Source organism: Rhinolophus sinicus, chromosome 10 (genome assembly GCF_057876585.1).
Source record: "Rhinolophus sinicus isolate RSI-liver-muscle chromosome 10, RSI-T2T, whole genome shotgun sequence".
NCBI classification, from domain to species: domain Eukaryota; kingdom Metazoa; phylum Chordata; class Mammalia; order Chiroptera; family Rhinolophidae; genus Rhinolophus; species Rhinolophus sinicus.
Window position 1 is genome coordinate 17,508,048 of NC_142510.1, and position 11,086 is coordinate 17,519,133.

At 58.5% G+C, this 11,086-nt stretch overlaps 2 protein-coding genes across 3 annotated transcripts; one reads left to right on the plus strand and one right to left on the minus strand.

The window, feature by feature from the left end:
- Positions 1–67: 67 nt before the first annotated feature.
- APOBR (apolipoprotein B receptor) lies at positions 68–5,968 on the plus strand. Its single transcript, XM_074322887.2, has 4 exons — positions 68–567; positions 922–4,617; positions 4,700–4,971; positions 5,065–5,968. Exons 1-4 carry the CDS (start codon positions 511–513, stop codon positions 5,132–5,134), a joined length of 4,095 nt encoding a protein of 1,364 aa, XP_074178988.2. The 5' UTR covers positions 68–510; the 3' UTR covers positions 5,135–5,968.
- On the minus strand, positions 5,835–10,608 carry IL27 (interleukin 27). 2 transcript variants are annotated; one of them, XM_074322914.2, is made up of 5 exons: positions 10,468–10,608; positions 8,345–8,517; positions 8,162–8,260; positions 7,141–7,299; positions 5,835–6,359 (listed from the first exon to the last, which is right to left on the minus strand). In XM_074322914.2, exons 1-5 carry the CDS (start codon positions 10,496–10,498, stop codon positions 6,117–6,119), a joined length of 705 nt encoding a protein of 234 aa, XP_074179015.2. In that variant the 5' UTR covers positions 10,499–10,608; the 3' UTR covers positions 5,835–6,116. The 2 variants fall into 2 exon arrangements, with proteins under 2 accessions (XP_074179015.2, XP_074179014.2); XM_074322913.2 differs by having other exon boundaries at positions 8,162–8,517.
- Between the last annotated feature and the right edge of the window lie 478 nt (positions 10,609–11,086).

An 11,086-nucleotide genomic window follows, 5' to 3' on the forward strand; every position in this document is an offset into this window, starting at 1 on the left:
CACCAAGCCAGCCCCTTCTTCCCCTTGGGGAAGCACTAATGACCCTGAAATGAGGAGCCAGAGCTCTTACCGGCCCCCTCCTCACTCCCACTCCTTGTCCCCGGGCAAAACAGGAACCAGAAACCCAGCTTCCTCTCACAGAGTGGCTGTGGCTTGGGGGTAGGCGGAAATGGCTGAGGTGTGAGTACAAGACCTGAGTCACTGTAGCTGTATTTGCCATATGCCTCCTCCCCCATCACCAATTCTGAGGTCTCCTGCTCCCGTTTTTTCCTTTCTGGCTTCCTCCCTTGCCCTTTAGCTCGAAATGTGCACCTGAGTCCCCTGTGTGGAGCATACCCATTTCCCAGCCTGGGCTGGAAGCTTCTGTGGGTATGGCAGAAGGTGGGTAGGGCCTGGGGTGGGGATGCGTCAGGGAGAGACAGGGGAAGAGGAAGTGTCTTGGGTCCTGGCGAAGACTTGTCGTGGTGGGTGGGGACGGTCATTGCTTCTGGACACACAGAGACAGACAGGATGGATTTCCTCCGGCTACATCTCCCTGGGCTGCATCAGGCCTTGAGGGGGGCACTGGTGAGAGGGGCAAAGAGATGCCAGACACTTTCACCCTGCTCCCTGGGGCCTCACCTTCCCTCCTTCCCTTGAGCCTCTCCTCAGACTTGAGTTTCCCTCACTAGGATCAGGCAGCCTCCTAGCCCAATCTTTCCTGGATTTCAATTTTCCCACCTCCACAAACACATCCACATACCCATAATCTAGGCTCTTTCCTATTCCTTCTGCGGGTCCTGTTCTCCTTCTCCTCCCAGATCCTAAAACCCCTCTTCAATCCAGAGTTCCTCTGGCTCAGGGCCCCCAGGGAGAGGGCTGGGCCACCTTTAGGCCTTTGTTCCCGCCCCCAACCCCCAACATACACACCTTTTTTTCTAGGATTCCTTCAGCACTTTTGTGTCCTACCTTATAGGAGATGAGGTCCCCACTGCAGAGAGGAGGGAGTCACGGGCAGCTGAGGAACTGGGGGAGGTGGCCACAGGAAGACCAGGGAAGGCTGTAGAGGAGGAAGCCCAGGAGGCCCTGGAGGGCCTTGGAGACAGGCAAAGTAAAGGCAATGGAGGACTGACAGGGCCCAGAGAGGCTAGAAGACGCTCGGAGGGAAGCTCAGCTACAGAACAGATCTGGGCTTGGGGAGAAGGCAGCTCCCATGGATCTCAAGCAGAGAAGCAGGACACGGGGGCCTGGGAGCCAAGTGCCCCTATGGAGGCCAGAAGGGAGTCTCAGGTAGCGTCTGAGGCTGGTGGAAGTAGGAGCAGCCAAGCTCAGGAGAGTCGGGAGCATAATGAGCAGGAAGTGCACAGAAAGGAGACACTGAGAACCTGGGAACAGGAGGAGGAGGAGGAAGAGGTCAGGGCAGGAGAGCCAGGGGGGGCCGGAGGGGTGGAGTCAGAGTGGACCTGGCACCAGGAGCCTGAGGGGAAGGCCAGTGCTGAGGGGCAGAAGGGGGCGGGGGATGGCAGGGATTTAGAAAGGGCAGCCAAGGAGGCAGTTGCAGAGGGGATCCAGAGGCCTGGGGCCAAAGAGGCTGGGAGGGAAGAAGAGGTCGTGGTGGTGGTGGTGAGGGAGGGCCAAGGCACGAGGGCACAGGGGACACAGGAGCCAGGGGAAGAATCTGAGGATGGGGCAACCTTGGGCAGAGAGGAGGCCTGGACATTCTCAGATGTAGAGGAGGCCAGAACCACCTCAGATGGAGAGGAGGCCTGGACAACCTCAGGCAGGGAGGAGGCTGAGACAACCTCGGATAGAGAGGAGGCCTGGACAACCTCAGGCAGGGAGGAGGCTGAGACAACCTCGGATAGAGAGGAGGCCTGGACAACCTCAGGCGGGGAGGAGGCCTGGACAACCTCAGGCAGGGAGGAGGCCTGGACAACCTCAGGCAGGGAGGAGGCCTGGACAACCTCAGGCAGGGAGGAGGCTGAGACAACCTCGGATAGAGAGGAGGCTTGTACAACCTCAGGCAGGGAGGAGGCTGAGACAACCTCGGATAGAGAGGAGGCTGAGACAACCTCGGATAGAGAGGAGGCTTGTACAACCTCAGGCAGGGAGGAGGCTGAGACAACCTCGGATAGAGAGGAGGCTGAGACAACCTCGGATAGAGAGGAGGCCTGGACAACCTCAGGCAGGGAGGAGGCTGAGACAACCTCGGATAGAGAGGAGGCCTGGACAACCTCAGGCGGGGAGGAGGCCTGGACAACCTCAGGCAGGGAGGAGGCCTGGACAACCTCAGGCAGGGAGGAGGCCTGGACAACCTCAGGCAGGGAGGAGGCTGAGACAACCTCGGATAGAGAGGAGGCTTGTACAACCTCAGGCAGGGAGGAGGCTGAGACAACCTCGGATAGAGAGGAGGCCTGTACAACCTCAGGCGGGGAGGAGGCCTGGACAACCTCAGGCAGGGAGGAGGCCTGGACAACCTCAGGCAGGGAGGAGGCCTGGACAACCTCAGGCAGGGAGGAGGCTGAGACAACCTCGGATAGAGAGGAGGCCTGTACAACCTCAGGCAGGGAGGAGGCTGAGACAACCTCGGATAGAGAGGAGGCCTGGACAACCTCAGGCAGGGAGGAGGCCTGGACAACCTCAGGCAGAGAGGAGGCTGAGACAACCTTGGATAGAGAGGAGGCCTGGACAACCTCAGGCAGGGAGGAGGCTGAGACAACCTCGGATAGAGAGGAGGCCTGGACAACCTCAGGCAGGGAGGAGGGCAGAACCACCTCAGATGGAGAGGAGGCGGACCTCCCAGGACTTGGGGAGACAGAATGTGGGGCAGTCCCAGGAGATAGGATCCTAGAGGGGACTGTGAGCATCTGGGCCCTAGAGAAGGCCTCTAAGCGAGACCAGGAGGAGGAAGTGGATGAAAATGGAGAGGCCGAAGTGAGCCTGTTACCAAAACAGACCCAGGTCCTAGGAACGGAGGGAGTGGAAGAAGCAGCCAAGGACCAGGCAGCAGGGAGGGAGGCTGCAGGCCAGCGGTCCAAGGGGGAGGTAGGCGCGGGCTTTGAGAGTCAGGCAGATCAGGGTTGGAAGGAGGCCAAAGAGAGGCGAGACTCAAAGATCAGGGCTGCTCCGGCCAGCCTGGAGGAGGTGTTGCAGGCACAGGAGGCCACAGAGGAGAAAGAGGGGTGCCTGGCCATAGAGGCTGAGCTGCCCCTGGACAAAGCGGCAAATGAGGCTGAAGATGAGGTTGGCTTGGAGGCCACCCCAGAGGCCAGACCTGAGAAGGAGTTCACGGAGGAGAGGAGTGAGGAGACTGCTCAAATGGGTCGAGAAGCATTGTGGGTAGAGTGTGGTGGCCTGGAGCACAAGGTCACTGAAGCCCAGGAACGTGATCTGAGGGGAGGCCCCCAGGCCCCAACAGAACAACCTGAGGAGGGACAAGGCAGTAAGGAAGAGCTCTGGAGCATTCCATCCCTGAGCAAAGAGGGCACAGAAAGGAGCCTGGAGGAATATCCCAGAAACATGGGGTATGGAAATCCTGATGCCTCTGAGGCAGAAGCCTGGGAAAGCCGGAGGAGAAGGGATGTAGAGAGAGGGAATAGCCAGGAGGAAGAAGCAGATACTGAAGAGGGGGAGGAAGAGGCTGCAGGAAGCCCAGAGTCTGCTTTCCCAGAAGTCCTGGAGGCAGGCAGAGAGTGGAAGAAGGCAAAGGAAGCAGGTTGTGGAGCAGAGAGCCAGGAGCTGGGTGGAAGGCAGAGGGCAGGCCAGTCACTGGCAGAACCACATGCCAGAAAAACCGAGGACGAGGAGGTAGAGGCTGCAGGGCCCTGGGAGGCAGACAGCACATCCAGGGGAGGCTGGAGGCTAGAGGGGGCGGCTCTGAGCCCCCAGGACAGGGAGGATACATGGGCCAGTTCTTTGGCTGCCGAGATTGTGGAGGCTAATGCAGCTTTGGATGGAAGGGCTGCTGGGACTGGGGAAGGGCCCGAAAGAGAGGCTGGGGAAGCTTGGGATGGGGCATTTGGGAGAGGCTGTGAGTCAGAAGGGAGAGAAGAAACTGGCAGAAGTGAGGAGCTGGTGGAGGCTGCAGAGGGAGACAACAGAGGTGGGAAGGAGTTTGGCCTGGAGGGCTCAGCAGAGAAGGAGGTTACTGGCAGAGGTGGCCAAGCAGAGGCTTTGGAGGCCCAGGAGGATGAGCCAGGGACAGCGCGGATGGAGGCTGGGGTACCTGCTGTGGCAGATGGAAGCTGGGAGATGGATGGCTTTACCTCAGGCCCCCAGGCGGCAAGGGCAGAGGGGACCATGGCCATCGTGGAGGCCGAGGGCTTCCCAGGAGGGCAGACGCTGGTAGCAAAAGAGGCTGAGGTATGGCAGACGAGGGACCAGGGGCAAGACTGCGAGGGGCAGCGTGGGGACCATGCCCCTGAGGGACAGGCACCAAAGCCCTGTGATGCGGAGAATGTCGAGCTGACTGGACGCAAGAGGGCAGAGGCCCAGGAGATTGATGCAGAAGACCTGGGAGACGCCCAGGGCCAGGAGGACCAGTCCACAAACCAGGACCCTGCAGAGGCGGAGCCTGGGCCACGCGGAGAGCCTGCCGGAAGTACTGAAGGGGACGATGCTCATGGCAGCTGGAGTGAGGTGAGGGCTCCAGGTGGGGTCCAGGGCCAACCAGGGGAGAAAGTCGAGCTAGCCCGTCACCCTCTGTGTCCCCTCCCTGCAGGCCCTGCTGCCTGGGTCTCGCCTGGATCTCTCTGTCCCCCGGAGCCGTGTCCTCCTCTCCCGAAGCTCCTCCCAGCGTCGTCGCTCCAGGCCTTCTTTCCGAAGGACCCCCACCCCTGAGCAGCAGGTGGAGCCTCCCAGCCCTCCACCAGAGGAAGAAGCACTGTCAGCCGTGGGGCAGAGACTTCTCCAGTCAGAGGAACCTCCAGAGCCAAGCCCCCCAAGGCCTGAAGGGACCCCAGTGCCCGCCAGGAGAAGACCTGTGGGCCATGGGTAAGCACAGGGTGAGGTGGCTGGGCTGGGATGAGCCGGACGGGACCATGGACCCCTGACAACCAGCTCCTACGGCCTGTCTTCCATCTCCAGGTTTGGCCTTGCACACCCGGGCATGATGCAGGAACTGCAAGCCAGGCTGGGCCGGCCGAAGCCCCAGTGACCGGGCACCTGGACGTGGCAGCCAGGCCCCGATAAGGCTCAGAGGACTCGGTGGATCCTGGCTCACCCTGACCCCCCTCAGCCATTTGGATGCACCCCTTCCACCTCGCGGACCTTAGTTTCTTGGTGTGTCATTCACGGGCAGACAGAACTAGACATCTTCGAGAACTATGAGCTTAAAGAGTCTGACTCTCCAATGTGGCTCATGGACCAGCTGCCCCGTTGGGACCACCTTTCACGGTCTGTCCCCAACCTGTCTCTGCAGCTGTCCAGAAGACGGAGAGGGGGCAGAGCCAGGCCTCCCCACGCCTTCTCTCTCTGACTACACCTCCTCCCCACCCTGTCCCCCAAACCCCTGCCCAAGCCCTTAGAAGGCTGTGTAGGGGTAACACAAGCTTTTGGGGTGGGAGCCAGTCCGGAGCAAAGGGATGAGGCGGGCCTGTGGAGCTCCATTTGCAATTGCCGACTGATGGAAAGCAGACTCGCCCCCTTGAACTTCCAAAATGGGAGCTTAACCTCGGAACTCGGCCGGTTACTATGGCAAACACCAACTGAGCGAGCCAGAGTGGGGGAAGGTGGGCCAGGAACCCCAAACATGGAGGAAAAGAGAGGGGTCCAGAGTGGCCAGAGGCTGCAGAGTCCATTTCAGGCCCCCTTTAGGTGTCAGACACCCTTTCTCTGAAAAGAAGCTGAGGCAGAGAGAAGGTGAGAGCGCTTTATTAGGCACCCAGCATGGAGGCCTAGCCCAAGGACAGACAGCAGGCCCTGGAACAATAAATAAACCATCATTTCCCTAAACAATAAATAAATATCCAAGAAATAAATATCCAGCAAAGACTGGAGGGGCTTTAAGTTATTGGGTAGGGTCTGGGAAGGGAGGGCGGGGGAGTCCTGCCCTGTCTTAAGCTGGAGGCTGTTCTGTCGGCTCAGACTCAAGTCCTAAAGGCCTAACATGTGAAGGGAAGGGGCTAGAAACCACCCCTTCAGGCCCGGGAGCCAGCCAGTGTTGGACACCCCAAGACCTGGGCCGGGTTCCCAGCCTGAGAGAGCAGCAGCAAGTCCCACACAGTCCGAGCCAAGACAAGCTCCAGAGAGTGCAGCAGCTGGTAGGTGAACAGGATCTGGGGCCAGGACACCTGGGCTGACATGTGGGAGGGGCCGCCCAGAGCCCCTGGGAGCAGGCCCTTCCCCTCTTCCTCGGGGAGGTGGAGTCCTGCAGCCAGCACCTGTGAGGAGAGGCCCATCGTCAGAAAGTGGCCAGGCTGAGAGCCTGAGTGAGCGAGCGAGGGAGCCCTTGTTCCTTTATTGTCACTAATGGTGCCAAATGACCCCAAGCAAATCACAAGGCCATGATTTCCCTGGATGACCCTGGCTTCAGACCTTCCATTGTGACATCATCCTGTGTGTCCTGCCTGATTTTTTGGTTCAAGAAAATGGAAATCACAGAGAGATGATGCTCACAGAGGGAGCCGGCTCACTCATCCATGAGCACACAGGGCACTTGGGGTTCCGGAAATTCCTCTCTTAAGCGTCGTCTTAGGTTGAGACATGGGCAGAAAGATGATATAACTAGTTTTTAGGCTGCTTGCGTTTTCGATTCTCCTTTTAGTAATGGTAAAATTCCTGTTTCCCTCTGAAATGTTGAGGAGAACCTGGTGATGTCAGAGGATGAGAGGGAGAAGGGAACCAACTTTATCACAGGTCCTGCGGCTGTCGGATGCTATGATGGGTGCACCAGAGCTGTTCTCTCATTTAAGAGCAAGACCCCAAGAGAAGGCAGAGATGAAGAGGGCAGAGCCAGGGCCTGGTGCAGCTACACACACACGCTGGTACTTACACTCTCACGCACTTACACACACTCATACGCACACTCAGAGGATCAGAGAATCTGGAGCATCTCCCTCCAGACTTACCCCATTTGGGGGTACAGGGGTGTGTTTAAAAAGTGAGCCAATGCGCCTCAGTTTTGGTCTCTGGGGACCAGGGAGGGCGGGGTGGGCACGCTACCTGGAAGCGCAGATGCTGCTGCAAATCTCGGAGATCCAGTCTCATGGCCCACAGCTGCACGGTCTCTGAGCTGGCCCAGCCCCCCTGGCTCCCCAGCCCTCCCAGCAGGGCTTGGAAGGGACGAAGTGTCGTGGAGAGGAAGCAGAGGCGCTCTGTGTCCTGTGGGAGCAGAGGTGAGGGGTTAAGAAAGGCCTGCTGGCTGAGGATGGCCCGCTTCAAACCTAAGCCCACGTCTCTCTGGGCTCCATTCCCATCCCAAACTCCAGTCCCCATGCATCCAAATATCTGCTCTCATCCTCACCTCCATCTCCTTTCCCACCCCTCCCTTGCTTTGCTCCCCACCATTTCCGTCCCCACTGTCTTTGATCTCTAACCTATGGCCTTTCCCCACCTCATTCTCAGTCCCATGGCCGCTCCCATGTCTAACCCCAACCCTGTCTCCAGTGTCCATCACTCTCTACCCACAATCCCGTTCTTTTCCCTTCTCCATCATCTGGTCCTTTCTCCATCTCCTCACTTATTTCCAGCCTGTCTCCAACCTCTTTCCCGTCCTTATTCCCATTCCTAATCCCAATTCCATGCCTCGTCCATAGGTCCAGACTCACCGGCGTCTCTGTCCCAGCTCCAGCTCCATCCCAACCCCGTTCCAGGCCCATCCTCAGCAGCAATCCCATCCCTTTTCCGCCCTCCATTTTCACTCTCATTCCCAACCCTCTTCCCATTTCTCCCCTGTCCCCCTTCTCATCCCATCTCAACACCAACCCCATCCTTCATTGATATTAAACTCGGTCCCTGATCCCATTCCCACCTCTTTCCACACCCAGCTTCACTCTGACCCCCTTCCTAATTCCGTTTCTTTATTCAGCTTCATCTTTATGTCCAACAATGTACTCAGCCTCATCAGATTCTATCCCTCGGTTTATCCCAAAATCCATCTGTAATTCAATCCCTGACTTCATCTCTGTCGAAGCCAAGCCTTATTGCCCGCTAACCTCCCCCACCCGGCCAGCCCCCCACTCACCGAGAGATTGCGCCAGGCCTGGAAGGTCAGGGAAATGTTGGGGAGCTGCTGTCCCAGGGGTAGGAGGTCCAGGTTCACGCCTGGCAGATGAGATTCAGCCTGTGGGGCAACGGCTGTCAGTGGGGGCCAGAGTGGATTGGGGATCTGCCCATCCCCAGAGCTGGTTGCATTAGGGAGACTCACAAAGCGGTGGGCCTGGGCCCGAACCTCGGAGAGCAGTTTCCTGGCGAGAAGTAGGCTGACCTTGAACTCCCTCCGCCACTCCTGCAGGCTCAGCGTGGGCCTCCCTGGCGGCCTCGGGAATCCCCAAACACCAGCTTGAACAAGGAGCAAAGAGAGCAGCAAAAGGCCGAGCCCTAGAGAGACGGGGAGAAGGTGGGTGAGACGAAGGCAGAGCTTGAGAACTCAGGAGAAAGAAAGGAACGTGCCTTTTCTGAGCCTGTGCTACAGGCAAACACTGTGCATCTCACGGACCCCTCAAAACCACTAATGACACGGAAACTATGGCAGACACCATATGGCATCTCTGTATGACGGAAAGGAAGTGCCCTTCTCCTTAGGCAGACACAGCCTGCACCGGTCAACCTTTGCAAGCAGATCTCAGGCTGGATTTCAACCCCCTCGAACTCCCTCGGCCCAGAGTCTTTTTCAGAGGACAAACGGCACAACTCTGTGTGGTGGCCTGGGAGCTATTATTCTTCCCATTTTGCAGATGAGGAAGGTGAGGCTCCTGGAGTTCGACTTGCCAAGGTCACAGAAGGTGAGGGAAGCAGGACTGGATTCCAGATCTGCCCAAGTGCAGAGCCTATGTACGTCTCCAAGAAACGCAGTGGAGGCAGCCACCTCCTCTGGCGTAGGCACGCTCTGTTCTATCTAGGATTCCTTGGGTTTGGCCAGGTGGCACTGATGGCCTGAACTGGAGCCCCAGGGGTGGCTGGCAGTGCTGGGGGCTCTATCCCAAGGAGTCAGAAGGACAGATCGGTCAGCCTCTCCCAAGGCAGTTGGGTCACTCTGCAGTGTAGGAAGAGCAGGGGGGTGCCAGGACGGGGAGAAGGGCCCGGAATGGAAGGCAGAATCTCTGTTTCTCATTTGGGTTCTTCCCTTGTACAAGTCACCTCTTATTTCTGTGCCTCAGGCTCCCATCTGTAAAATGGGGGAGTGAGACCATCTGGTTTCTGACCGTGCTCCCTGCCCCGTGTTTCCTGAACAGAAGGAAGGGAGGCAATGGGTGGGGGGAGCTCTGGGAAGAGGACAGTGTCCCGTGGTTTCTCCCTCTGGGGGAGGAAATCTAGCAGTCACGGGAGTTACACAACGCTCCTCGAAACACAAACCAAAACAGGCCCCTGAGTCCAAGTCTATTCCTGCTTACCCTCCCTTCCACGCCTCTTTCCCGTCTGTTCTTGATCTCTAACCCCTGGGTTCTGCTCCTCGAAATGCCTTCTCAATAAAGACCAAAGGAAGTTTCTGGTTATGTCCACTTCCCCTGTGGACTTTCAGAGGGGGTGGGCAGTGCCTGTGCACTCTAGTGTCCAGGCACCCTGGCTTGGGGGCATCCTGGAGACTTTGGGCAGCGTGGGGTTCCTCCCAGCTGTGTGCTGAGGGAGAGTGGGGGCCCCTGGCCCTAGGGGATACTGCCTTCCCACCATCCACTTTCTGCCTGAGCTCTGGAGCCCCCAGACCCTTCCCTTGGCTGCTCCCTCCCCTCTGCAGCCCATCCTGGGGGCTTGCCACTGGCCTTGGAGGTTCTGTCCTGTTCTTGTCCTTGGTCCCTACTCGGACCCTCCCATCTGCTCCTCTGCCCGGAGCTCTGGTTCCAGCTTGAGTCCTTCATTCACCAGCTGCAGACTGGGCCTCCTTCCAAGCTTCCAACTGCAGACCCTGGGCCCAGGGAGGCTGTTGACGCTCTGGCCCCAGCCCTCCACTTGTGCCAACTCCTCCTGCTATCCTTCCTCTCGCCAGCCCCAGTTCTCAGCCAAGCTCTCTGGCTTTTCTTCATCACTCCAACCAAACTCTTCATTTATCTGCCAGGTCCTGGTACTGGTTGGTCAACTCTCCCCATTCATCCAGTCAAAGTGTGCCATCCTCTGCCGAGCCCTGGCCAGACCACCCCTCTGTCCAACTCCTCTTCCCAGTTCATGCCAGCCTCATCTTCATCCTCCAGGCAGCTGTATCCTGTATCCTTAGTCTGCCAAGCAGTTGCCCCTCAGCCCTTTGCCCCCATCCGCACCAGTCAAGCGCTCCCGTCCTCTGCCCAGTCTCAGCCAAGCCTCCCGCACCTGTGCCCTGAGCCCTGGCCTCAGACTCACGCCAGCCAAGGTCGCCTGCCTTCTGGCCCATGGCGGGGCCCAGCCTCTTTGGCCAGCCATCTCCTGGTTCGGGGGAGTCTTATACTGGGGGCTGTGCCCGGTTTCACTTTCCGTCCTGCTTGTACTTTCAGCTTTGCATTAACTCAGTCTTCCCTCTTCACCACCCCTGGCTGAAATGGGGAAATGTAATTTCCCTTCCCAGAGGGGGTGGGAGGTTGGGTGGGGGGGAGTGGCGGGAAGCTGGGGTTTTGGTCTATCCAAGCTCCTGACCCCCCACTGAGCTCCCAGGGCCAGCCTGCCCCTCACTTCCCCACTCTGCCCTATTTGCTGGTAGGTCCCAGAGAATTGAACCCCCTCCTGTTTCTCTGCTCTTGTTCCATCACCTGCCTACTGTCCTTCAAAAGATGGATGGCCAGGTAAGGGGACTGCTCATCAAAGGGGACTCGGGGTTTAACTCTCTTCTGGTTTACCAGATGGCTGAGGAAGGGACTGCAAGGGAAGCCAGGGCGTGCTGGGTGCCTGGGGTGGGGCTTTGTGGGGTGCGGGGGGCCTTAGTCTGGGCAGTATCATGGCTGTCCATAGCCAGGGTCAGGGCTGGGTGAGAGGTTTGGTTCAGGAC